Raw genomic sequence first — 27,825 nt, forward strand, 5'->3', positions numbered from 1 at the left:
GTTTTGCTTCTGTGCTCCTTGCAATGGTTATTCTTGCTGTTGGGAAAATAAAGGATTCGCTTTTCATGTAAAAATAGCTTTATTATTTCCATACGCGAGTAGCAGTTGGGACAGGCATATTTCCAGGTCAGCATAGAGATGGGGTTGGATAGCAAAATCCTCTGTTCCAAAAATGGGCTGGAAGCAGCCACAGTTCTTGCTGTACTGAACAAACCTTGCTGGCTTGGAGAGAAGTGGGATCCCTTTTTTGGGTGCGCATGCAGCATGCCGGTATTCTTTCACTTGGGAGCAGCACCCAGCATGGCCATCGCGAACACTTTGCTCTGTTAAGGACGTAGCTTCGTTTTACATTTTTCTTGTCTTTTTTTTTCTTTTTTTTTTTTTCTTCTCTGTAATTGCAGGCATGGTTTTTGAGTAAAAGACGGCAAAGGAGAGTTTCTTAGGCCATGGCCTTTGAAAGTGTGGCTGAGCAGAGTGCCTACAGCTGTCAGCGCTTAGAGGAGCTGAGCAGAAGGGATGTGTGCAGAAGCAGTCTGTATAATTCCACAAAATTGTGCTCAGTTGGGTACTGAGTAAATAAACGGTCAGTGTGCAAATGTTGGATAAAGTTGCTCTGTGCTTGTTTAGATAGTCCAGCTGGACTTTGGATTTTGTTCTCTATGGTAGCTGGCTTGTGAATCTCTCATGGCTCATTGCCATGTATTTCTTGATTTATATGATTATGATGTACGTCTTTTTCATATTTTGCTAGTCCATATTTTTTTCTTCCTTCAGTCATAGCTTAATGTCTCTTTAAGGCCTTGAAAAGCTAGTCAGCTTGAATTTTCCCTTTATCTTCACAAAAATCACTACAGAAGTAAGAAAAAAGCACAGAAGGGGAATTAAAGGCAGCATTAAACATTTTCCTTCAGAGCAGAAAAACAAATTTAACACGAATAAAAATCTCAGCTCTGCTTCAGAGTTGCAAACTCTTCTATTCACCAGAGAACTGTTAAAGCTAGTCATTTTTGGCATAGTATCGATCAGGGAAGCGTGACAAAGTGCAGTGGAATGCACTGAGCTGCGATCCAGCCTGTAGTGGTATATGACTTTAGTGCACGGAGCATTGCAGGAAGTGCTTGGGGGTGGGGAGGCCTTTTCTTTTCCTCAGCTGCTGGGAACTGTGACCTCCTCCCTCAGACCCCACCTGCACCAACAGAGGGTCCCTTGGATACTGTGGGTCAGAAGACAAAATGCAAGAAGTTGACACAATCCAGGTTTCTGGCAGGATTTGGCTGCGTTCTCTCAGCACTGCAGCATGGAGTTCTTGGGCTGCGGGATGGGAAAGCTGGGAAAAGTTATGTGTTGGGATTAAAGAGCAACTGTGCGTATCCAGACTGGGCCTGTATCCCCAGCTCCACCATGCTAGAAGGCTCTTGTGCTCAGATGCTGTTTTCATTGAAATGAGTAGTAAAATTCTATTCATTTCATCAGGCCCGAGTTTTGCTTCTTACTTTTAGTGATGAGTCCCCCTGTTCCACCAGTATGCACACATGCTGTTTGGAATTAGTTTTTGGCATAGGTTTTAGCCTTAAGTGGAAATCTGTTCGAATTCATTTAATATCTGCAGCTTAGAATTTTAGTTTATGTGAACAGTTATCACCTGCAGCTGTACTTTAAGTTAAGGTGCAGTTGTACAGCTGTAAGGTGTACGATAAAGGTGCTCCTCTCTCCTGAAGTGCACCTGATAATCACTTTCTTTTTTTTTTTCTCTAAATGATGATGTTGGAGTCTACAGAGTTTTTCAGGCACTGGTAGCAGTGTGAGAAAACACGATGGTGCCATTCCTGCATGAACAGGATCTGTGCTGTAAGACCTGTGTGTCAGAAATAGGGGAAAGCTTGGCGTGGGACAGGTCCCATTACCAGCATAAATTGCTAACAAGAGTTTCAGTGTTCACCTAGGGTTTCACATTTGCATTGCTCCATTACAGCGATAATCAAATACAAAGGCAGTGTTCTATTGGCATTGCAGTAGAGGTGTGTGATAGAACAGCTCTGCAAAAAATGAGGACTCTACCCAGAAGGTGTCACAGCCAGAACTGACATTTCAGGGTAGGAGTGTAGGAAAGTAGTAACACAGAAAAAATAAAAGGATGGCAGCATTTAGTGTGTTTTTATTGTCCTGTATAGATCTCTCTCATTCTTACCTCACTGTTTCCTTCCTTAGTGCTCTTCAAGTGGTGATCTTGATATATGGAAGATGAGTCAGTGTTCAGAGCAGAGGTAAATAAGCAGTGAACAGGTGACGTGTCTAGACTATATACTCAATGTTGAAAGGAATGCTGTTGATTTACAGATTGCCTAGATGTTAGCACTGAAATACTAACTTAAAGATCATTTGGCATTTATGATCATAGAATGGCTTGGGTTGGAGGGGACATTAAAGATACTAATCTCCAACCCCCTGTGGTGGCCAGGACACCTTGCTCTAGATCCTGTGTAGGTCCTATTTGAAGTGTAGGCTGTCCAATTATTACAGAAAGTAATGGGATGCATATGGAGCTACTGTGACTGTGCTAGTGTTTCCTTTGTGTGATGGTCCTTCAGGTAGTTCCAGCATTTCAGATATTGTGTGTTTTGGAATATAAATACTACAAGTTTTGGTTGTGGGAGAAAGTGCCTAAATTCAGGTTTCTATTCATACTTGTATCTTTAGTCATACTTCTGAAATTGCTTATCACTGACTTTCTCTGACCTGGTAATCTCAGCTGGGGAGCACACTAACCCTCCTGTGATTCTGGAAGAAACAGTCAGAGACCTACTACTCCAACTGGACTGCCACAAGTCTGTAGGGCCAGATGAGATCCACCCGAGAGTGCTGAGGGAACTGGCAGAGGTGATAGCCGAGCCGTTTGCCATCATCTATCAGCGCTCCTTGTTGACTGGTGAGGTCCCAGAAGACTGGAGGATTGCCAAGTGTGACTCCCATTTACAAGAAAGGTCGTAAGGAGGATCCGGGGAACTACAGGCCTGTTAGCCTGACCTCGGTGCCAGGGAAGGTTATGGAGCAGATTGTCTTGAGGGATATCATGCGGCATGTGCTGGATGACTGGGGGATCAGGCCTAGCCAGCGTGGGTTCATGAAGGGCAGGTCCTGTTTGACCAACCTGATCTCTTTCTATGATCTAGTGACCCATCTGGTAGATGAGGGAAAGGCTGTTGATGTGGTCTACTTGGACTTCAGCAAAGCCTTTGACACTGTCTCCCACAGTATTCTCTTGCAGAAGCTGGCAGCCCAAGGCTTGGATGGGTACACTCTTGGCTGGGTAAGGAGCTGGCTGAAGGGCCGGGCTCACAGAGTAGTGGTGAATGGAGTTAAATCCAGCAGGTGACCAGTCATGAGTGGTGTTCCCCAGGGGTCAGTGCTGGGGCCTGTCCTCTTCAGTATCTTTATTGATGATCTGGATGAGGGCATTGAGTGCACCCTCAGTAAATTCGCAGATGACACCAAATTGTCTGGAAGTGTGGACCTGCCTGGGGGTAGCAAGGCCATATAGAGGGATCTGGACAGGCTGGAGAGCTGGGCTGAAGCCAATGGGATGAGTTTCAACAAGACCAAATGCCGGGTCCTGCAATTTGGCTACAACAACCACAGGCGATGCTACAGGCTTGGGGCGGTGTGGCTGGAGGACTGCGTAGAGGAAATGGACCTGGGGGTATTGACTGATGCTCGGCTGAACATGAGCCGACAGGGTGCCCAGGTGGCCAAGAAGGCCAGTGGCATCCTGGCTTGCAGCAGAAACAGTGTTGCCAGCAGGAGCAGAGAGGTGATTGTCCCCCTGTACTCAGCTCTGGTGAGGCCGCACCTCGAGTACTGTGTCCAGTTTTGGGCCCCTCACTGCAGGAAAGACATTGAGGCCCTGGAACGTATTCAAAGGAGGGCAACAAAGCTGGTGAGGGGTCTGGAACACAGGCCTTATGAGGAGAGGCTGAAGGAGCTGGGATTGTTCAGCCTGGAGAAGAGGAGGCTCAGGGGAGACCTCATTGCTCTCTATAACTTCTAGAAGGGAGGTTGTAGTGAGCTGGGGGTCGGCCCCTTCTCTTGTGTCATTAGTGATAGGACCAGAGGGAATGGTTTCAAGCTACGGCAGGGGAGATTCAAGCTGGACATTAGGAAATAATACTTTTCAGAAGGGGTGGTCAGGCACTGGAATGGACTGCCCAGGGAGGTGGTGGAGTTGTTGTGTTGAGGGACATGGTTTAGTGGGAGCTATTGGTAATAGGTGAACGGTTGGACTGGATGATCTTTTAGGTCTTTTCCAACCTTGGTGATTCTATGATTCTATGACTTCTGCAGCTAGTCTCTGAAGGTGGTGGCAGTTACTGAAAAGCTTAATTAAATATGAATTGTAATGTTGACAGTTTTGAGACGAGATGGATGCCTTGGAGGAAAAGAACAGACAGTTGCAATGCTTGTTATGAGAAGTGGATGTTGACCTTGGAAGCAGACTGTCATCTGGAAGCAAATTTGAATGCTGATGCTCAGGAATCACTAAGTGTGCAGTTGTGAGTCTTACAGCATTGTCCAAAGCAGCGTGCACAGAGGTGGGAGCCCAATTTAAGGTGCACATGTGGGAGAAGAGAGGAAAATTATCACAGGATGATCTCTTGGAGTAGAGTGATGTAGAGTGACCTCTCCATCCAAATACAGAGATCATTTCCATGTATCATTGCCATGGGTGTTCAGCTTTATTTTGGACTTTGTATGCTCAGGGAGCACAGCTTTCCTTGATTCTGCAGAGCGTTGTGATGCAATATGTGTTTAACAGGACTTGGCAATGCACATGCAGGTTAGATACCAATAGGAATACTGTCTCTACCCAATTCTTGTAGGGGAAATTTAGGAGTTTGGAGCTTGATTGCCTAACCAGACATAGATCCTTACCTTTGGCAGCTCTGTAGAACGCTTGCATGGAAACTATATTTTTTTACTTCATCCAGAAACTTCACCAGCGCCTCGCTGCACGTGGTGAGATCTTGGTTTCTGGGGTGCTGCATGGTGACACCTGTGTTGCCGTGCTGGTTGCTGCTAGTGCAGTCTCCTCAAAGCACTGACCAGGCTTCCTTCTGCTTTTGAAATACTCGAGTTTTGCCTGGGTCATTTTGCCATAGGCACCCCTTCCTAGAATATTATCTCAAGGAAGAAAGGTGGTTATGTGTCTCTTACTGCTTTCTTAACATGTTGCACCCTTAAGGATCTCTGAAGAAACACAGCTGTCTCTGGATAGTATTCATCCAATCGAGCACACCTTGCAATAATAGCAGAGCCTGGGAAACATCTGCCATTTGTTTTCCTACCAAGTGACATGGCTTGAGAGCGCTGGGAAACAGCAGTCTCCTGAAAGTTGGAGTAAAGGCTTGAAAGAGGGAGGTGAGGAGCATCTGTCTGTTGCTAGGAGTATTAGTAAGCAGTGGTGTCAGCATGAGACACTTGGTCAAAGACACTGCTTCAGCTGTGGAGGAGGATGAGGGGAATTGTGTCCTCTGTTTGGCTTTCCTCCATCTCTTTTGTGTCAGTTGAAAGTAGTAGAATTCAGACCTCTTTATAGTTCAAAATACTGTATTTCCATAAAACATATAGTTGTTACAGAATAGGTCCAATATTTTCTAGAGTCAGTGCTACAGGATCTTTATTGGCTTGATAGAGTGGGGCTTTTTTTTCCTTCCTCCTGTGGTTTAAAATTGCTTGTCTAACACATTGATTTATATCCTGTCCTGTAAGGCTGCTTCCCCTTGGCTATATCTTTTTAGGATGATCACATGTATTTTTGAAAAATGTCCTGTTGTTACCTTGAAATATTAGGTGGTAACTGCATAAGTTAACAGGGATTACCTTGTTAAACCTAATACGACACCAACACACAAAGTGCTGCAATTGAAAACTTTTTTCAGGCAGGAAGGGGGAAAAAAACAAATGAAACAAACCAACAACAAAACATAAAAGCCCCATCTTATGGTGTGGGGTGTTGCTGGAAGCATATCTGTTCAGCTGAGAAGTTTGCAGGTTGGTGTGCAGAGCTGCTGCCTTCCCACTTGTCCCTCCCCGCTTGTTCCTACAAGTGGTGCTGGCACCGTGCTGAGCTGAATGGTGACTGCTCAGGGATCCAGTCCAGGTTAAAAATAACTTCTGGGTTCAGTGGGAGAAATATGAACACAACTGGGGTACAGCACAGGGCGTAGGAATGAGCAGAGAAGTTGAGAGAAGTGGCAGCTGCCTTGGCTGTCAACCACCACCAGAGAAAAAGCTCAGCCTGTGCTCACCATGCTTCTCCTTCCAGCTGTGCTCCAGAGGTGGTCATCAGCTTCCTGCTGCCTCTCCTCCTCCTCTCACCCAGGTTTGGTTGCCCCAGCTGAGCTGCTGCTCAAGTTAACTCTTGCTCACATGGCTCAAAACGAACTGAGTTACCTTCAGCAGCTTGCTTGAAAGTCTCTGCAAACCCAGCTGTGAGTGGTCAGGCAAGGGGCAGTTGTTTCTGACACAGTTGCAGCTGGAAGATAATGTGTGCGTGCTGACTTACCAATGCTGAGTACACTGACTATAGTGATGTGGTCCTTTTTCATGTTCTGTGGCTGATCTCATGGATAGCTAATGGCAGATTTGTGAGGAGATGCTGATAGTCATGGGATGATGGCTTTGAGGAAGATCTCAGAAGAGGATTTCTTTTCTCACGGCAGCCCAAAATACACGTGACAGCCTTTGTGTGTGGGTGGAGTGGAACAAGAGGGGTGATTCTTCAGCACTATGTGTGTCTTGGTTATTTGAAGTGTGCCACTTTACCTAGTGCCAGTGGAAACAATGTCACAGTGAGCTGAGTGGAGGTACTGCTAAGCAAATACAAGGTAAAAAGAGAACTTACAAGGGCTGTTGTGGAAACCTTCAAAGAAATGGGTTTATACTTACCAAGTATATCTCTGAAAAGAACTACACAGTAGAAGTGAAACCAGATGACTGTATTTCTTTTGGTTGTTTTATTCATTATCTGATGTTTCCTCTACATTTAACCAGACCTGAGTGTTTGCTTATAGGGTTCCTCTAGGACATCAGTGGCATTCTTTGTTACCAGCTGCCTCTGTTTGTTTATTACTCTTCCCTTCTTTTAAGTGAGCAGAGAAAAGGACCGGTGGCACAAAGCCATTGCCCTGGAGCAGAGCAGGCACAGCCTTTCATTTTCTCATTTTCTTCGCACTCTTGGTCAGCTTTGGGGACCCTGGTGGGCATTCCCCCCACAGCCCTGAGCTGAGGGAAACGCAGCTGCTCTCTTGGGCGAATTGTTTTGTCTCTCCATGGAATCTCATCCTGGGCAGTTATGTGCTAAGAATGTGAATAATTTTGCTGCGGCTGCTTTACATGTAAAAAGCCTGACCTTCAGATATTTTATCTGGTCAGATTTTCTCTCTCTCTCTCTCTCTCTCTCTAATGTCTCTCTCTCTCTTTTTTTTTTTTTTCCTGTAGCACTGTTAAAAATTAAGTTTTACCTTGCAACTGCAGGAAGCTGAAGTGACTAGTAGTCACACAGAGCCTTCAGACAATTTAGGGATATTTCTGTCTTTAAGCAGTAGTCATTGGTAAGTAGTTGTTGCTTTCAGACCCATAGTTGTACACATGCATTTGACAGAGTGAGTGAAACTAAATGACCTCTGGAACATAGAACATGTCTCATGAGTTCCCTAATGCAGTGCAGTTGGAGCATATTGCAATACAAAGCCAAGTGTACTGATTTTCAAGTCTTAAACATCGAATGCCTTATTCATATTTAAAAAAAAAAAATTCCAATTAATAAATAAAAATCCAAAACACCAGCAAGTTTTAAAGCCATATTGCGTGTAGAAAGTCCAGCATACATCTTCCTGCTCTTTGAACAATAAAAATGCCAAGCAGTCTTGCCTTGAATTCTGCTTGAATTCTGTGCTAGTGTGTGCATATGTGTCTGTACTGAAAAATATGAGGAATCTTGAGATGAAAGCCAGATGTTTTGTCAGTTACGTGAGGCTGCTGCCTTGCATTGGGAGGCTGAGAGAGGAAGGAAGGCCACTTCTCACAGTGTTTCTTGGATTGTTCTTTTCTCTCTGCAAGTGTGTTACTGCAGGATATCAATTGGAGTCCCATTGGAGTCTCCTTGTGGTACAAATCCTCAAAGAAGAGATCAATTCAGTGGCAGTGTATTCCAGCCTGGTATCCTGATGGCTTTATAGTTCTGTTAGAGTATTCCTAGGAGAAAAATTAAGGGGGAAACAAGAGTTTATGAGACAACACTTGAAAGTTCTGGTGTTTTTAAACTCAATAAAACTATGCAAAGTTGCAAGTGAGGAGAGGAGTACACTCTTTTAAATGTTAAAATCTTCAGTAATACAAGAAAATTTGTAATGCATTAAGTAGGCAGCAGTAAATCTGACATAGGCCCCATTAATGAGGATGGGTGCAAAATTCATTCTGTTGAGCTGGATATGGAGAAATGCTGTAAGCAGTACTAATGCATTTCAAATGCCGAATGACATTCTGGGGTGCAGCTGAATTTGGCAGTGCTAAAAGCTCTTCCAGTCTTTGACACAATTCCCTTCAGTGCTCTGGGGCTTTATTCCTTAAAAACAAAGCTCATAACTCATTTTGCTGGAGCTGAATACCCAGCTGACAAGTCCCTTGTATCGTGTTTGGCTAAGGAATCATTTGCAAGCTCTGTGAATATTTGTAAAAATCCTTCTACACATAACTCAAGATGTATCTGTAGTAGAAAGAAGAGCCATGAGAACCAGTGTGGCCACTGAAAAGAAATGCTTTCATATACAAATAGCATCACCATAAATGGAATGTCAGCCAAATGCATTTTGGGCTAACATGAGCAATAAAATTAGCAAACACATCACTTGCTGCTAATGAAGGGGAATAAGCTCATCATGAAACCTTCACTGAACTGCTATTCTATCCAGCTTGATTTACTTGCCCTGATAGGGTAAAAAACCTGCTGTCTCAGAAGGATGTGGGAGCTGCTGGGAAGGCGTCATGATGGTGTTCTGACTGCTCAGAACGTGATGGGCGGCTCTGGGGGGAGCAGGGATGGCCTGCCCTTCCTGTGGGCCTGTCTGTCAGGCAGCCTGCCTGAGAGGAAAACCTGAACAAAGACGTTTCCAAGAGATTGGTGTTAACTGAAAAGGGTTTATACAACCCTTTTTAAATAGCATCTAGTTCTGGCACAGCATGGTACTGCTTTTACTGGAGCTACTGTTTTAACGCATAGAATAATAGCATCATTTAGGTTGAAAAAGTCCACTAAGATTATTAAATCCAACTGTCCAGCCATCCCACCATGCTCACTAACCATGTTCTTCAGTATCACATTCTCATGTTTCTTAAACACCTCAAGGAACGGTGACTCCACCACTTCCCTGGGCAGCCTGTGCCAGTGCCTCACCGCTGTTTCAGAGAAAAAATTATTCCTGCTATCAAATGTGAACCTCCCCTGGTGCAACTTAAGGCCATTTACCTCTCTTCCTATCGCTGTTACCTGGGAGAAGAGGCCCATGCCCACCTCACCACAGCTGCCTTTAGGGCAGTTGCAGAGAGCAGTAAGTCTCCCCTGAGCCTCCTCCAGACTGAACAATCCCAGTTCCCTCACTTGCTCCCGATAAGCCTTGTGCTCCAGGCCCTTCTCAGCTCTGTTGCCCTTCTCTGCACGTGCTCCAGGGTCTCAATGTCTTTCTTGTATTGAGGGCCCAAAACTGAACACAGCACTCGAGGTGCAGCCTCACCAATGCTGAGTACAGAGGGACGATCCCCTCCCTGCTCCTGCTGGCTGCACTGTTTCTTACACAAGCCAGGATGCCATTAGCCATCTTGACCACCTGGGCACACTGCTGGTATATGTTATAAAACAGATGAATCAAAAGGAAGGGTTCAAATGGCAAAAGAGCATTTGAAGATTCTTGCACTGTGTTTGTTTTCCTCTTAATTATAAGACTATAAAAGCTAATTTTGTCTGCTAATGATTTTTGATACAGACTGGCAGACCCTACAGTGCTGCTGCTGAAGGACTCTGAAGGTTTCTCATGTGTCAGCTCACCTGCTTTCCTCCTCAGAGAAAGGAAATGGAAGTTGGGATTAGGAAGCGCTGTGTTGAAGGCTTTAGCAACATCAGTCAAAATGAGGCTGGCAACAAGCTGTCTGCTTCTCTGCCCCACACAAAAGATTCAGTGGTTGACTCTTTGGTGAGGAGTCAGTGGGCTGCTTGTTCTTTGAGTGCTAGTTGGGAACCTCAGAGCTCAGTGCTGGATTTGGTGCTGAAAGGGGCTGGAGTTTGTGCTGGCACCTCTTTCTGTTCAGAAATGGGAACAGGAACCCAGGTGGCATTTTCACGGTGTAGTTTGGGATATGTGATGCTTCATGGCTAGAGACAACTTGTGTGTTTACATCAATTTTAAATTTATTTTCTAGTTGCTTTCTGTTTCTTTTCTTCAGAATTCTGTACTTATTCTAAGGTGTTGTGTTACTTCTGCAATACTGAACCTGAGGGACCATGGGTTGGTGTGGCTCCTGTCAGCCAGAGGAGCTCAAAAGCCTTGCTGGCGTATGGCTGAGAGCTGTGGGACGGGGCAGCAGTCAGCACAGAGGCTGCAGTCGGGGAGGACAGGACAGATCTGGAGCTGGGAACCTGCTGCAGGCCCTGATCAGTTCCCTGTTCTTGCCCCAAAGTGGTGTCATTTTGAGGAAGTAAAATAACACCTTAGGAAAGGTGCCGTGAGCCTACAGGTGTGTGTGTGTGAAGCAAGTGTGGTCTTCCATTCTGCTCTGTGATATAAACCTGACAATGCAATAATTTGTGAAGTGCTATTTATATAACATATCTTGTCCTGAGTACAGGATTTCTGATTTAACACATAATAATGCTTCTGATTTGAGCTGCTTCTGCTCCAGCGCTGAGTAAAGAGAGATTTAAAGAACTTTCTGTTGATGAATCGGTCATGGGTCATTTGGTTAGACCGAGCTCTGAATAGTTGGAATAGCTCTCCAGTGAGCAGACCCAGAGTAATGAGGAACAGCTATGGCTGCATATACAATTGTTTGTTCTGCTTTAAATCAGAAATCTCTTTCAGAATAGGATTCTTCTTTTGTGTCTGTGTAGGTCTCACCACCCTGTGGAAGGCTGTGGGTGTCATCACAGAAAGGACTTGGTGTAGATAGAAGATGAGAGCTGTAGCACAGTGAAAACATACAAAATGTGCTTCTTCATTGCCATTAATGCAAGTCTGGCTTGTGAATTTAGCGTGGAGGTGATCCTGTCCTACTGCACCTCTCGGTTCTCTGTGTGACCTGCAGCAAGGCATGTTTTCTAGGATTGGGCCTTTCTGCACTTGTGGAGACGTTCTTGTTGCCTGTCACTGTTGGCAGAGCTTGAACCTGTGCTCCTCCCTAAGCTGGTTTAGGACAGATGCCTCCAGGAAAGGGTGTCGGTAAATATATGAGCGTGGCAGCTTCTCTGTGGGTGCTGTCATTGTCTCTTGTTCTACTGGATGCCTAAGGGAAATGAGATTTCTCCCAGCACAGGTGTGTTTTTGGCCGGAACAGGAAGGAGAGTAGGCACTGCCATGCCCTTCAGGTCCCAAGCCGAGCTGCATGTGCCATGGGGCCAGCTGCTCCCTGCTGCCCTCTGCTCCCCCCACCTCCTGCTTGGGTCACAGCAGCTCGGCTCTGTTCATGATTTCCAGCCTGCTCACCATAAAGATCCAAAAACAAGTGGCATTCGTGATAGCTTTTGATTATTCTCACTCCCTTTTCATTACTGTTAATGCTGTGATCACTCTTTTTTTGCCTGTTTTCAGACATTTCTTCTGGGCAGCTTGTGTGACTTGCAGGTTTGTTTCTCAGGATAGCACCTCTCAGTTTCCTGCAGGCGTTTCTGTTACCACGCTCTTTTCACAGTGTTTAACATGCAGCCACATTCTGTCTATTAGCTAGAGTAAATGTGTTATGTCCCATGGCTTCAAGGATGAAGGCAGTCTCGCAGGGTTGGTTTGTATGGTAGCTGTATGAAGATTTCTGTCCTGGGATTCAGGAGCACTGACACATGAGCATTCCAACAGCTTTTGTGCCTACTACTGCAAGTTGAACCATTTGGGCTTGCTTCCTTAGTTCTATTTAATCTTAAAATATCAGTGCCGCAAGAGAAACAAGAACAGGATCCTCTTCTACAGGCAGCTGTGCAAACACAGGTTAGTTAAGGAGCCTGCAGGTGACTGTCTGAATCAAGATTAGAAGAGTTAGAGAAGCATGAGCAGTGAGGTGGTGGTGAATGTCATAGTAATTTGATTTCTATTTTTTTTCTTCTGATAGGATGTTGACCAGAACCTTGTATTGTTTCCTAAATTCTCCTTCTGTTTTTTGGGCATACTCCCTTTGTTAGTTCTTCAAACATATAGAAATATTATTTTAAAACTTTCTTGTTAAAGTTGTTCCTTACTTGTACAACCCCAATCTTAACTTACTGCTCAGAATTTTTTCACATGTTGATTTGGTTTAACTTAGTGAGTCTTGTTTTTCATCACCTGCCCATACTTTTGTCCAGCCCTCAGTACTTTATGTACCCTAGGTTGTTTGTTCTTTATACTTTTTCTGTTACAAAGTCTGATTAAAAAAAGAACAAAAAACAAAAAGCAATACAAATTGAGAACATACAGTAGATGCAGAGCAGGGCTGGAGTGGCCTAGCAAAGTAATGGATGACCTTACGGGCTGAAGTACTGCTTGAACCGGGTAAAAACTGGAGAGCACAAAGAGCAGAGTCTCCAAGCAAGGACTAAAAGCCAGGAGTAAAGCCTCAAACTTCTTCTGCTGAAGTCAACAAAGAAAATGAATGACTTTGCTTCCAAAGTAACATCATCTGCACCATCTGCATCTTACTCAGAGTGGTGTGTGCAGCTCTTAGCAAAACCATGTTCCAGTCTGAACTTCCTTGATACAGAGAAGAGCTACTGCAGTGATAAAGAGAGCAGAGAGCCTGTTTTTGCAAGAGAAAACCAAAGGAATGTGGTTTGTTTAACCCAGGAGGCCAACCTGCAATTCTTGGGATGAGAGGGGGTTCATTCCCAATAGATAACAGCAGAGCTTTTGAAGTTAAAAGATAATCGAAACTAAAGATAGGGGGGATTAACTGGGCATGTGAAATTGAGGCTGAAAATAAGAGGAAGATGTACAGCCAGCAAAGCACTGTAACTGTGAAGAGCTTCCTAATGGACTGATGGAGGCAGAAAAATCTTGGCTGGCGTTGAGGTAGATTCCCCTTGTTTTCTGAATGGATTGCATGGATTATGAAGGGGCTAAGTCGTCCCATGTCAGACAAGTAGGCACTCAGCAGGTCTTTTTTTGCCTGTGCTGTTGTTCTCCTGCTATTTTGATACCCTACACTGAAGATCTCTAGTGATTCTCAGGATAGATCTTTAGTCACGTGTCTAGAATGTTTCAATTAGGGTTTTAGTCAAGCATGGGAATTTGTGGGCAAGATGAAGCCCCTGCTGCCAGCAACCTGAAATCAGGCAAAGCCAAAGTAGAGTACAGAGTTGGATGGAGCGTCCAAGTGGAGCAGATAAGTAATATTAAAAAAATACAGTTCTTTGTTCTGTAGAGCTGCAGTAATTCCAACAGAGTGTATTGTACACATTATTTCCTGAATTTCTTAGTTTTTGCACGTTTAAAATCATGAATGAAATTTCTGACAGTGGTGGACTGTCTCCGAAAGGTTCGTAATCAATTCTTGAGCATGCCTTTTGGCGTGAGTCTGATTTTTCTCCCTTCCGGAGGGAACCTGTATCTGTTTCCTGCATCTGTTGCCCATCCTTCATTGTGAATGGAAAGTGAGTAATTAATTTTTAGTTGTTGTTAGCAATTAATTGCCCTTGCCAAATTTTGGAGGACCTATTGTCTCCTTCAGACACAATGTTCTTGGGAAAAGGTCTTACTTATTGTGCAATCTTCACTTGGATGATAAATACATCTTGGCAACTGGGAGCCTTCTGAATGAAAAATGTTGCCGGACAACTCTGTACGAGGGCAAGAATGCTCGCTGCTGCCAGTGCTGGTGCGAGGCCAAGCAGGAGGGTAAAGCAGGGGAAGCCTTTCACGTTGTCTGTGGAGCACAGAGAGAGGTGCAGCCTCTTTGTGCACGTGTCCAAATATCTGTTTACCATTAAACAAGGATTTTCCCTGTTGAGCATCCGAGCTGAAAGGTGCCTTTCCTTCTAACAACATCCTGAAGCGGCTTGGCAAGCTGCTTTCTGCGGACACAGAAATGGGGAAATTGCTGAGCACACTGGCCACGCAGCTCTCTGGTTTGGGAGACTCTAGCTGAGAAGCAGCCCTTCTCGCATTTTTCTCTGTGAACCCACAAATTTGAAATTTTGTAGAGCTGCCCCAGTCCACAAAGATTACATTGGTAACTTTGTGGTTCTTGGCCTGACGCTAGTTTTCCATTAGGTCTGTCCTGAACCACAACTAACCACTGAAACCTCATTTTAATATCACAGTTGTAACACTAATTATGAAGTTATTAGTTGTTTGTAACAGCACGTTTTCCTTTTGTAGCTATTTTTTCTTCCTCTTCTCACCAGCAGCCGTGTCTAGAGGCAAAAAGGTGCGTGAAGGCTTGCAGAGAGAGATGTTTGAATCCTCCAAGGGGAATACACAGAATGCAAAGAATGAGCTGGGGCCGGGACTGCTCTGTTCCCTGGTGGTTTGGGCACACGCTGCCAGGGCTCGTGTTTGTGCTTGGACTCTGACAGCTGGCTGCAGGGTGTGCAGAATGAAGCCAGGGGCTGGGTTTCTCAGCAGTGCTGCAACTGACAGCACTTGGAGTGCTGAAAGGGAAACGAGCAGAAACAGAGAGCCTGGAGCAGTGTACCTTGCAGTTAATGGAAACCTTTGTTGACCTCAATGGGAGTTGGATTTGGTCCTGTGCCTACTTGAATGTTTTGGCATTGGATACTGTTCCAAATGGATTTATTTTTTTTTTTTTCCATGTCTCATTTCTGGTCTTCTCTTCCTACTGTTTCTAAAATGTACTTACCTTACAGTGATATCATTGAGACAGCTCTGGCTGTGTCAGTGTAGCTGTGCAAGTTTCTCACTGCCCAGTTTCTGTCACGTTGTTTCCCAGCCTTTTTGTTGTTTCCAGTATCGGTCTGCAAACTTGTGTCATTCATTTCTCTCCTTCCTGAGCCCATTCTGCTCCTTCTTAGAAACGCCTTCCATCAGACTTAAACCTCTACCCCCAACCTCCAGCCTCCCATAATTGCAATTGTCGATGCTATTTAATTTATTTTCTGCACTGCTTCCCCTCCTTTTCTACATGAAATCTTTATTTTTTGTTTTTCAACCCCCACGTGCTTAGAGATGATGCAAGCCTTCTGGGAACTGACCTCATGAACAGAGGTTGTGTGTGTCTCATGATATCTGTGGGGTGAAAAGGCCAAAGCCATGGGATTTGGGGAATACAGGTGTTCTTTTGAACCACAAGAAACCTTACATTTTTCCAGCAGTGATGTAAATGCTGAGCAGACAGGGTCAGTGATGAGGAAACCCTTCCGAGAGCGGGAGCTGACTCATGAAGATGAGAGGCAGAGAGCTGGTGTACCGTGCTGCTGTCCACAGAATGGGCTGCAAGGGTGAGATTGTCACTGACACATCCACTGGTCTCAAGCTCTTGCTGGCTCTCCCAGGTTAACATACTGTCTGTCCTGAAATGTTCTGGGCTCCCTCCCATTATTCCCACTGAAATTCAAATATGAATCCCCTGTTATTCCTGCTAAAGGTGGAACACAAACCTGTGAGCAAACTGTTGTCATTTTAATGCTGCTAGTCTTCTGACAGTGGCAGAGGCAAAAGATGAGAACTATAGTGCAAGTATAGGAGGAAAGGTTTATTTTTTGAGATATTATCATTATGGTGGTGATAAAAGGCCACATTCTTTAGGTTCTCTAAATTCTGTAGAACTGTCATATTTAAGATGGGAAGAAGTGCGTTATGTAGACTTTTATTAATAGTTAAGGTAATTGTTTACCAGACGTTTGTTCTTTTGGTACCCCATAGCAGACAAAACCAAAAAAGCTCAAGATCCAGCTCAGAGACCTTGTTGTCTATTGAGCACATTTGATTTTGGGGAAATTGAAGTCTGGTGATCTAAGGTCAGATCCAGCCGGTGTCAGTGGGCGGTGTGTGAGCAGCCAGAGCCCCTTGATGGTGAGACTGCTGAGCACTGAGATACGATTTTGCTAATGCTTCAGAAATGTATCCAGAAAAAGAAAAAAGAAAGGGGAAAAAAACATTGTGGGAAATTCTTTCCTTCGTGCATAATAGTTTTGTTGTTTTAAAATTGCACTTAGTAATGTGTTGATGCCAGTGAAATATTTCAGCTATAGGAAATGTGAAACCAACTACTGCCTTTCTATGAATTATGACTCATAAATTGTATGAAAAATATTCAAACTGCTATAGCTATTCCCCAAGCAGAACCTCTGAGTAATGGAGAAAATACTTCCATTCTGGGGGGAGTAGCAGGAGACTGAGCTAAGTGAAACTAAATGCCAAGTGCCAGCATGTGGCTTTGTGCTAAGTGTGAATTAGTGTCATCTGAGACCATCCTCCATTGCTAGGTAAACAGTGAGTGAGAATGTAACACGCACTTGCAGTTGAGCCAAGCAAAGCTCTTTGCTCCAGATGATGTGGAAAGGGGCACATGTGCTGAGGCTACCTGCGTGCAATCCGACGCGCAGCCCGGCCCTGTGGGAGAGCTGGGTGTTTGCAGTGCTGGACCAACACAGCCAGCACATCTGCAGCCAGCAAGCCAAATTCCATCTGATTTAGTGCCTGTGGGCAGGTCTCAATGGCAGAATCATAGAACCATAGAAACACCGAGATTAGAAAAGACCTTCAAGATCATCTAGTCCAGCCATCCACCTACCACCAGTATTTCCCCACTAGACCATGCCCCTCATCCGCTCCCCACAAGATTTGTGCTCCAGTCCCCTCACAGCTCTGTTGCCCTTCTCTGGACACACTCCAGGGCCTCAATGTCTGTCTTGTGGTAAGGGTCCAAAACTGAACGCAGTACTCAAAGTGCAGCCTCAGCTGAGCTGAGTACAGAGGGATGATCTCCATCCTGTTCCTGCTGGCTGCACTGTTGCTGATAAAAGCCAAGGATGCTGTTGGCCTTCTTGGCCACCTGGTCACACTGCTGGCTCATGTTCAGCCAAAAGTCGACCAACACCCCCCAGGTCCTTTTCCTCAACACAGTCTTCCAGCCACTCTACCCCACACCTCTAGCATTGCCTGGAATTGTTGTGGCCAAAGTGCAGGACCCAACACTTGGTCTTGTTGAACCTCAGCCTGTTGGCCCCAGTCCAGCTATCCAGCCTGTCCGGATCCCTCTGTAGGGCCTTCCTACCCCCAGGCAGATCGACACTTCCTGCCAACTTGGTGTCATCTGCAAACATACGGAGGGTGCACTCAGTCCCCTCGTCCAGATCATCAATAAAGATACTAAACAAGACAGGCCCCCTAAAATGGCAATAAGGTGGCAAGGTAGTGAGCTTTGCAGGCAATTCCTTAATGGTAACGTTTATTTCATGCAAATTCTGCTAAGAGCTAAGGGTCTGGTTCAAATTAGTCTTCTAATCGTCTGTCACCAAAGATGAGTTTATCTCCTGTTGTTTCTGTCTTATGAATTGCCTTCTGGAAGTAATTATGGAAGTACCTGGAAGTTCTCAGCAACTACTTTAGACAAGTTAATCTGGCTTTTTGATGGCTGAAGTTCAGTGCTATGAAGTCATGCTGGATTTCACTTTCTCCGTCATTTCAGAAAAGACCTTGCAGCCCTGTGAGGATTTGCAAATTTTACCTTACAGTCAGAGGAGAGTCACTGTTGAAATCTTTTGTATATACCTGAGCCATAAGTAAGTGTATAAGCGAACTCCAGGAGAGTGGTTTCCTGGCTGGAGAGCAGGGGACACTAACAGTGATTATGATGGAGTAACTCAACTGGAGTATTTACTTCTGCACAGTTTCATTTTTATGCCTGGCACCCATACTAATTTTTCATTAATGACTGAAAGTAATGTGTATCCACTGAAATGCAGATAGAAAGGCCAATAATGTGAAATACAGCTTAATGTGCTAGTATTTTACCACGTAGATAGTGAGCAGTACTGCAAAGACCATTGCAGCTAGTGGGGCCAGGATTTGCCCAGCATAGATCAGTCTCTGCCAATTTAACTCTTGTGGTGTTTGGGCAAGTTCAGAGTTGTAATCACTGTATAGAGAGATGCTGGCATGTTAGAGAGACATGCTTTCAACTACCAAAAGCCAACTATTTCCTTCTGTCTCACACTAAGTCAAACTGTGCTGACTTTTCCAGATGTAGAACTTAGGTAGGTTGAAGTTGGTGGGTTCTTTTAATTTTTAAATTGTATAGGGTAAACAAGTGTTTTCAAAATGTGAGTCCATTTGGCTTCAGATAGCTGTTACCAGGTGTAAATTACAAAAAGTTTCTGTAAGTTTAAGACTGCTTTCTAGCTTGCAGTAAAATGCTTGGGCTTTGTCTCAGAGTGATTCAGATTGTATTTGCTTTACGCAGGAAATGGCCGTGCGGGCGCTGAAGCAGACAGGTAGCAGAAGTATTGAAGCAGCTCTGGAATACATCAGTAAGATGGGCTACTTGGATCCTAGAAATGAGCAGATAGTACGTGTAATTAAGCAGACCTCACCAGGTAAGCACTGAGTTTTCTTTAAACTGTTCTTTCTTGCAAAAAAACTAGTTTTTGAGTAAACTTTTTGCTGTTAAGAAGGAGATTGGCAGTGTCCAGCAATAGTCTTGCAGATGGTGGTTATGCTCAGCTGGGCTGCAAGGTGAGCATAGCTCACCTACTTCACAGCAGCCATCTGCATGCACATTCGTACTCCTCCTTCCTAAACACAAAGCCGTCTGTCCTTCAGCGCAAGTCATCTCAACCATCTTGAGTCTACCATGAGGTAAAAGCTTCACGTAGGTAATGGCTGTGGAGCTGTGAATCTCACTTCCCAGGAAGTCATTCATGGTAGCATCCTTGTGACTAGACTGCAGAAACAGCTCAGGCCAAGGTGGCAGAACCTTTTCACTCATTCCTGCTAGTCTGCTTCAGCTCTGTCCCATATGAATTAAATGGGAGGATTTGGGCCCTGCGTGTGCCCGACCAGCAAACGTCAAAAATAACGTACATCTCTTTTAAAAGGGTTGAAAAGTCTTTCCAGGCAAAAAGCTTTAATGACTCCGTTGTTGGTTTTGATTTCTTAACATTCCAATACATGCAGATGTTTTGAGTTCTTCACCTTTTGAGCAGATCTCCCTTTACTTTCAGGTACGTAGAAAGCAAAACTTAAATATCATGCGAATAGTGTTTGCCTGCCTACGATGCAACAGAACCATACTGATCTGTTTGATGTTGCATTGTTTGTGCTAGGATAGCACAGGTCTCCTGCAGCTGATTGGGGAGCATGTAATGCTACCTGGGAACTTTCCATTTGCAATTCAGGAATGTAAAACTCAGTTCTGAATTTCATGTATTGGTATATGGAAATAGATTTTTCACTATTCATTACTCATTTTAGTCCTATTTTAATAGTAAGGCTAATGAGTTTTAGCATACCATCAAGACTTAAAAATTAAAAGATGTTTCTTTTGGACAGAGGCTATATATAAAAAGAGTTGATAACGTGAGTACAGTTAATGAATCTTACAGAATACACTTAGAACACTTCACAGGCAAGAGATGGTTGTAACCTTTTTGGCTGGGAATGTGCGGGGGAAAAAAAAATCAGCAGCAACTAGTATATTTGGTATCTTCACAGTTCCAAATATTCCTTAGACAGACCAGAACAGATGTACTGGTTTACAAATCTCGGAGGTGGATTTCATACCTCTCCTTACATTAGCAAGATTCTTTATGCAATTGAAGAATATGCCCCAGAAGAGGACAGTTATTGCTGCTGCTTTCCTCAATGGCCTAAGAGAAAACAAAGTCAGTTTGTCACTGAGGCTCCAAGTGATTCCTGATGACGGAAGTGACAGAAGGATCGTGTGGCTGCCTCCCACATCCAGCCCAGAGCAGCCACTTCTTAGAATAATTTGGATTGCCACAGCCTTATCAGTGCATCTCATTCTGTTTGGCAGATCAGCTTCCAGGGACTAGTTGTAAGTACAGCCTTGGAAGTGTGCCCTTATGTTATCGCAGGAAAAACTGCTGCTGATAATAGAAAACACTTGAAAGAACGTTGATAATTTGTCCAACTTCATTTAATTTCAAAACATTGCATTGTTTATGATGTGTCATTTAGTACGGACACAGCCTCTTCGATGTGCAGAAATGGTGCATAGGCCTGGCTTAATGCTCTGCGTGTTCTTGTGAGTTTGTGTGTATGCAGGTGAGGAGTTCACAGCAGTGCATAAAGGTGCTGCACCTGGCCCAGCTGAGACACGCTGTAAGACAAATAAGCTTGCAATCCAGCAGTCCAGCCTGTTAATGAAGTACAACTGCTCTTGTGAAATCAAGATTTTAAAAGGAAATTGTTCAAGCATACATGGGCCAGGTCCTACAATTTGTGAAAGCTGAAGAGCCAGAGGGGGAACAAAAAGCCAGCTCAGAGTATCTCTTATCTTTTTCTGCACCCACAGTTTGTCCATAGGTGAGAGAACTGATGAAAAGTGCTATTAACACTTCCAGCACAGGAATGCTGGTATCTTGTCTCTGCAATCCTTCAAGCTGAGATTAGCATGTTGACACACTGAACAGCAGGAAAATGAGTGATTTGAGGGGACGTTCTTTGCCTGACACATTCGAAAGAAGATAGGATAAGCTGCATTACACCTTTGTTGTAAATGGAGTAGAAAACAAGGATGTTTGAGGAGTATTGTGGAACAGAGAGATGCAAACAGATCCCCAGCATGAGCAATGAGCTCACTGTAGAGAAGGAAGCGGGCTGATTACCTGGTAGCTTAAAGCAATGTGGATTTCAAGTTGTACTGACAGTGCTTCAGGGAGCTTTTTTCCCCATTTGTGCTGCACACACCCCTCTGCTCTGTAGCTTCCTCCTGTCTATGGGCAATGACTTGCAATGTAAAAGCTGGTCCAGCTTTAAAAACCAGGCTGAAGTGTAATCTGATGACTTCACAGTAAAGGAATTTGTGCTTCTATTCTGATTATTTGGTAGAACTCCCTGATGATTCCTGGCATGATCAGTGTTGTGAGCCAGTAGCTTGTTATTGGTGGTGATACTTGGCATCTATCACTTTGATTATTGAGAGTGCTTAATTTAGGTTTTGGGAGGTAGGGGTTTTTTTGTAACACATAATCCCTAGGCTGTGTGCATGTGTATGGATAGGTGGATGAGTAATGCAAAGTAATTGCTTCACCTGAATTGTTTCCTAATATTTTTCTGTGTTCTTTTTATAAAGGAAAGGGTATTGTGCCAAATAACGTAACTCGCAGGCCAAGCTTCGAAGGATCGAGCGAATCTTTTCCGTCCTACCATCAGATCAGTAATGCAGCCTATGAAGGGACAGGCTTTGCAGCAGAAGGTGCAAATATGCTAACTGAAGTTCCACGGCCATACATGGACTATTTAATCTCTGCTTCGCAGTCTGCCGCTATGAATGCGCCCGTACAGCGACCCTCTGGCGTAGGCACTCACAGCACTCCAACAAGCCATCAGCAGAAAACATACCCTGCAAATATTGAGTCTTCTGTGATTAATTATCCCGTGTCTAATCACAGCAGCCCAGCCTTGCAGCTGCAGGCCTCTCATGGCTCCAACAGCCAGCATTACAGTAGGCAGCACATGATGGTGCAGGGGGAGCCCATGGGGTATGGTGTTCAGCGGAGTCCATCCTTCCAAAACAAGATGCAGCAGGAGGGAGGCTATGCCAATCTCCCAAATAAAGGGGCAGTTGTTCAAAATAATGCCAGTCATGCATTTCAGCAGGCACCGGCAAGCCTGTATATGTCACATTCTCATCACAAACAGACAAGCCCTCCCTCCCATCAAATGCACGTGATATCCAGAGGTCCAGCATTTGGTAATGATTTTTCAGACAGCCCACCACAGAATCTATTAACTCCATCTAGAAATAGTCTGAACATGGACCTCTATGACATGAATAATCCTCAAGTTCAGCAGTGGCAGGCAGCAACGCCTTCACGGCGAGATTCTTTACAAAACCCAGGAATAGAATCATCTCCACGGCAACACGTGTCCTTCAGACCCGATGCCTCAGTGCCAAGCAGAACAAACTCCTTTAACAACCATCAGCAACAACCACAAGTGACCGTGTCTATGAGACAGGTTTCTCCGGGAAAACCTGATCCTTCAATTACATCTCCAAATACAATCACAGCGGTCACATCTGCTCATATTCTCCAGCCAGTGAAGAGCATGCGAGTGATGAGACCCGAGCCTCAGACTGCAGTGGGACCTTCCCATCCTGGTTGGTTACCTGCCCAGGCACCGGCCGTGGATGGCCTCGAGATCATTGAACAGCACGTTCCAGCTGTTGGAGCGGCCAATGCCTATCAATTAGATGTGGATTATGGTAACCAGGAGCTGCGGTGTCCACCACCACCATATCCCAAGCATTTGTTAATTCCCGGCAGCTCTGAGCAGTTTGATATCAATTGCTTATGCATGGGTGTGGAGCAGACCCTCCGTGTAGTCCCCACTTCAACGGGCAGTAAGGCTGAGGAGAACAGTGAAAGAAACGACAAAAACAGCAAGAACACTAAAGCTGAAAAACCAAGCAAGGATAAAAAGCAGATCCAGACATCTCCAGTGCCTGTGCGAAAAAATGGCAAAGATGAGGAAAAGCGAGAATCCCGAATAAAGAGCTACTCACCATTTGCTTTCAAGTTCTATATGGAGCAACATGTAGAAAATGTCATAAAAACCTACCAGCAGAAAATTAACAGAAGATTGCAGTTGGAGCAAGAAATGGCTAAAGTAATTTTTTTTACATATATATAATAAATAGGGTCAAATTAATTATTACTATTTTAAATCACTCAAAAAATGTATAAAGGCGAGTTCTCTGGGAATTGATAATAGATATTCAGCACTCCTTGTTCCAGACTGTTTTCACTTGGAAGCCTGGGTGCAGATCAGGGAAACTGTTTGAAAAAGCTGAGAGAAGAAGTAATCTGTCCTCATACAAGAAAAGTAAAATAAAGCAGAGACACCCGTAGTAGAAAGTGTTAAGCTTGCATAGGAGAGGACTCAACCAGGTTTGAGATCATGGTAACGCTGACAATACTTTACAACCCTTGAAAAAATCTGAGAATGGTTTTCTCTTTGCTCCATTTCTTCCTGCCTACTCCATGATAGTGACTGCTTATTCACCAGAGCCACAGTTTAACTTGGCAGTAGATTTACAGTGCTATATTTTCCCTTGAATATATAGTACCTGACTGAAAGTTGTCTCTTGAACATATGTTAGTAATAATACCATGCAAGTAATCATCTCTTGGCCAGCTGAAATGACCTTGGGACCTTTGCTGGAAATTGTTTTAGAAGCAGGTCTCAGTGAGGTGCACTTTGAGAGCTTCATTCACGTCTTGTAGTAGCACTCAAACTGAACTGACTCACTGATAGGGTTGTCTGAAGCAAGCTGCCAAGTTCTGATGATTGTTCTGGCAGTTCTGTTTTTAATTTTTAAATGTGGAAAAGTTTTTGATTTTTTTCCCTTCAGGCATGATTAGCTAGAATATGACTAGTCTACTTTTGTACTTAAGGATAAACTCTTAAGGAGAGCTGTTGTTAATGCATAATGGATAATAACTTACCTGATCTTCCCTAGAACTGTCTAGAGTCAATTAATTTGATACACTGCTCTCCTTCTATGGAGATATTCAAGATCTGTCTGGATGCCTACCTGTGCACCTATTGTAGGGAGCCTGCTTCAGCAGGGGGGTTGGCCTCAGTGGTCTCTTGAGGTCCCTTCCAACCCCTGCAATTCTGTGATTCTGCTAAAGAAAATCCGGTGGTTTGTTTACATTTAATGCTTCTAAAAATCTCTTGAAAGGTCAATATTGTAGTGACAGTTCATAGTTTGTCCTCAGTGCAACTATTAGGTTGTGTTGCACTGCTTGGATTTAGTGAATATTTTCCTGAGATTGAGATAGCTGGGGAACAGTCTTTAAAGAAATAAGAAAAGAAACTAACAGCATAAGTTGTGTTCTGGCCCTTCAGCTTTTGTTCACTTTGTAACTCAGAGATAACTATAAACAAAAAACAGCTCCTTCCCCTAGCAACCTCATCTCTGGCTGGAATAACACACCACAAACTCAAGAGATTTTGGCCATCTGAACATCGCATCATTCTAGAATTAACTAAGAATACAACGCACTAATTGTTTTGCATTAAAACAATAAAGGCTTCTTTTATTATGGATTGAGGTACCCTACCTATTCTGTGAGTTTTTTCAGACCTCCTTCATCCTTTATTCATACGGATTTCATTTTTAAGCTGTGGGGATCTTGCTGTGTAGTCTGGCTGCCCGCTTTTTATCTTTAGTGGCCTCGACTGCAGGTGTGAAATGGAAAAATTCAGTCAAAGCAGCAGCCTTTGGATACTTGGGTCTTTCTCCTGCTCCTCAGTCAGCTTCATCTCCATCCCCCATTGCCTCTTCCCATCACTCACTAATCTTCCTCTCAAAATGCTTCACTTATTTCAGTTCAAGATTCAGCTTATTCAAAAGGAAGGGGGTCTGCTGTGGAGAGAGAATTCTCAGAGGATCCTGGAAGGCAGCCCAGGGGCTTCTGCTGGTGAAGGCTGCCAGTGTTCTCAGGCAAGGCAAAATTGTGCAGGCTCTATCTTGAAGCCTGAGGAAAGTCCAGCTGGGTACTTCTCTGCTTTTCCAGGAGATGCTCCCCTTCAGCCATGTGAAATGTTACTTTTAATTACTTTAAGACTCTATGGGGACAGATGGTGTCTGGACAAGCCAGCTTTGTTACTGTTCAGGTTCAAAGGGAAAAAGTACACTTAAAAGAGAAATAGGACCTGGATCTTGGCTTCAGTGTCTGTGAGGAGGCCAGGGCTGAGGATTATATACGTATATTTTGGGAGGGAAGATAGGGATCTGCCAAGAGTGAGAGTGGAGGCTCTGTATGACAGAGGAAGAAAAATGGTTTTGAAGAAGGAGGGTTCCCAAGATACTTTGTCAAAAATAGTTTCTTAATTGCTATGAAAAAGACAACTGCTAGGTAGGAAGGTTTCATGTGAGTTGCTCTGGGGAGGTATTAATGAACCAATGGGGCTTCTACATCTCAGTTTAAGTTGTGCTGCAGTGTGCATACACATAGTGGAGTGTATTGGTGAAGTACACAACTGAGAGTTAAAAACCAAATCCTGCGATCAGATCTGTTCTGCTATGTTCCCCTGACAGTATTGCCCAATACCTTGTAGCTCAGGAGAATGAGAAACACATAGCAATCTTAGATACAGTAAATTCAGGTAGCAAGGTATGGCAAATGAAACACCTTGACGGACCAGAGGCTGACTGTTTTCAATATCACATCTGGTTCTAGATTAATTTTTCTGAGAAATGTTTTCTGGGAATGTTAGTTTATTGTTCTATTGCTATGAATATAATCTTACTGGCTGTCGTGGTTTGCTTTCCCTTATAAAGGCAGGCCTTTGTGAAGCAGAACAGGAACAAATGAGGAAAATTCTCTACCAGAAGGAGTCCAACTACAACAGGCTTAAGAGGGCCAAAATGGACAAATCTATGTTTGTGAAAATCAAGACTCTGGGCATTGGTGCCTTTGGAGAGGTATGCCTGGCCTGCAAAGTGGATACTCATGCCCTGTATGCCATGAAAACTCTGCGTAAGAAGGATGTTCTGAACCGGAACCAGGTGGCTCATGTCAAAGCAGAAAGGGACATACTTGCTGAGGCAGACAATGAGTGGGTGGTTAAACTCTATTATTCCTTCCAAGATAAAGAGAACTTGTACTTTGTAATGGACTACATCCCTGGTGGGGATATGATGAGTCTGCTGATTCGGATGGAGGTCTTTCCAGAGCGTCTTGCTAGATTTTATATTGCAGAGCTCACTTTGGCTATTGAGAGCGTACACAAAATGGGTTTCATTCATAGAGACATCAAGCCTGACAACATTCTGATAGACCTCGATGGGCATATCAAACTGACTGACTTCGGACTGTGTACGGGATTCAGGTGGACTCACAATTCAAAATACTACCAGAAAGGTTAGTGTTTTTAGCCTTTATTTGCACTTTTTATTTTGAAACAAAGTTACCTCTTGGCAGAAATGTCAGGAAATTATGGTGGGTTTCTCTTACTCATTCTATTTGTTTGTTTCTAGTCTTTCGTTTCCAATGCTTTTCAAATCCCTGACAGTAGTTTGGCTGAGCTCTGCAGTGGCAGTGGTTTTTCAGTTCATACTTGTTAGGAGAGTCTCTGTTGGTAGTGAAAGAATTTAATCCCAGATTTAAAGTAATCCAGGTACCTCTTGTGCATGCCATCGAGGAGAACTGGAGTATGCCAGCAAAAAGGTCATGAACAATTGGTACAGCTGATCTAAATATATTCTGTTGTTCTCTATCTCCTGTATGGGAGCATGCTTCCCTGTGTGGAGACAGAGACATTTTGCTTATGGAAAACCAATTGGGAAGGAGAAGGCCGAAGACATTGCCTTGGATTTAGAGTTCAAGTGCTGTTTTTCAGTGATGTTAGAAGATGGCAAACTAAATCTGGATAAATGCTTTTCTCTTTGCATGTTGTGTTTTATGACTGTAACTGTAAATTTTCTCTCTCACTTGAAAGGGAGTCATATCAGACAGGACAGCATGGAGCCCAGTGATCTTTGGGATGACGTGTCCAATTGTAGATGTGGAGATAGGCTGAAGACATTGGAACAAAGAGCTAAGAAGCAACATCAGAGATGTCTAGCTCACTCATTAGTTGGAACCCCTAATTATATTGCTCCTGAAGTCCTGCTTCGTAAAGGTAGATAATGTCTATTTATCTCCTGTTTAAATAATCATCAATATTTTGAAATACTCTTTTTTTTTTTCTTTTTTTTTTTTTCTCCTTAATTTGCTGTTTTGGAAGTTTGTCATTCTGAAGTCCATAGACGGCTCAGATTAAGGAGAACAGATTTCTGTACATGCTCTGCTGATTAGCTTCACAATGCTGACATTAAAGGTGATTGCATTTTGTCTGTCTCCATATCTCTTCACTCCGAGGCCTTTGAAGGGGACTGCTAACATGTCAGATGTCACTGGCAGTGGTGTTTCTCAAGTTTAAAGCCAGTTATCTGTACCTGTAGACTCTGGCCACTAGTGAGTTTACAAATAACAGCAAGTAGCCATCTGATTGTTTAGAATCACCTATTTAGATGGATCACTTCAGTATAGCTGATAAAAACTTGTGGATACATATTCTTCAGATTCCCAGTCAGAATCTTGAGGAAACAAAATAAAGTCTTACACAATTTACCCTGGACATAGTACACCTAAAAGCTGTGGTTGAGGAATGTAAACAATACTCTGTGACTATCGATGACAAACAGACATGTTCACTATAGTAAGCAGATTAGATGTTCAGAATTGTCTGCAACCCTGATCCTGAGGCTTATCTCTACTCTTTTTCAATTCTGGAGATTTCAGGTTAGATTCTACAGCATTCAATAACAGAAGTCTCCATTGAATTCAGTGCTCAAGTCCTCCATTCCTTTTGAAGATCTCAAAGCTGTATCTTACTT

General features: G+C 43.8%; 1 protein-coding gene across 2 annotated transcripts in view; it reads left to right on the top strand.

Moving 5' to 3' along the window:
* The window catches only part of LATS2 (large tumor suppressor kinase 2), a 49,799-nt gene that overhangs the window by 18,037 nt on the left and 3,937 nt on the right, over nt 1-27,825 (top strand). For both annotated transcript variants that reach the window (XM_085216191.1, XM_031552078.2), the window contains 4 exons: nt 18,652-18,784; nt 21,505-23,042; nt 25,726-26,308; nt 26,886-27,068. In XM_085216191.1, coding sequence (XP_085072317.1) covers nt 18,652-18,784; nt 21,505-23,042; nt 25,726-26,308; nt 26,886-27,068 — 2,437 coding nt within the window. The remainder of the gene's footprint in view (nt 1-18,651; nt 18,785-21,504; nt 23,043-25,725; nt 26,309-26,885; nt 27,069-27,825) is intronic.

This window comes from Meleagris gallopavo, chromosome 1 (genome assembly GCF_905368555.1).
Source record: "Meleagris gallopavo chromosome 1, MGAL_WU_HG_1.1, whole genome shotgun sequence".
NCBI classification, from domain to species: Eukaryota; Metazoa; Chordata; class Aves; order Galliformes; family Phasianidae; genus Meleagris; species Meleagris gallopavo.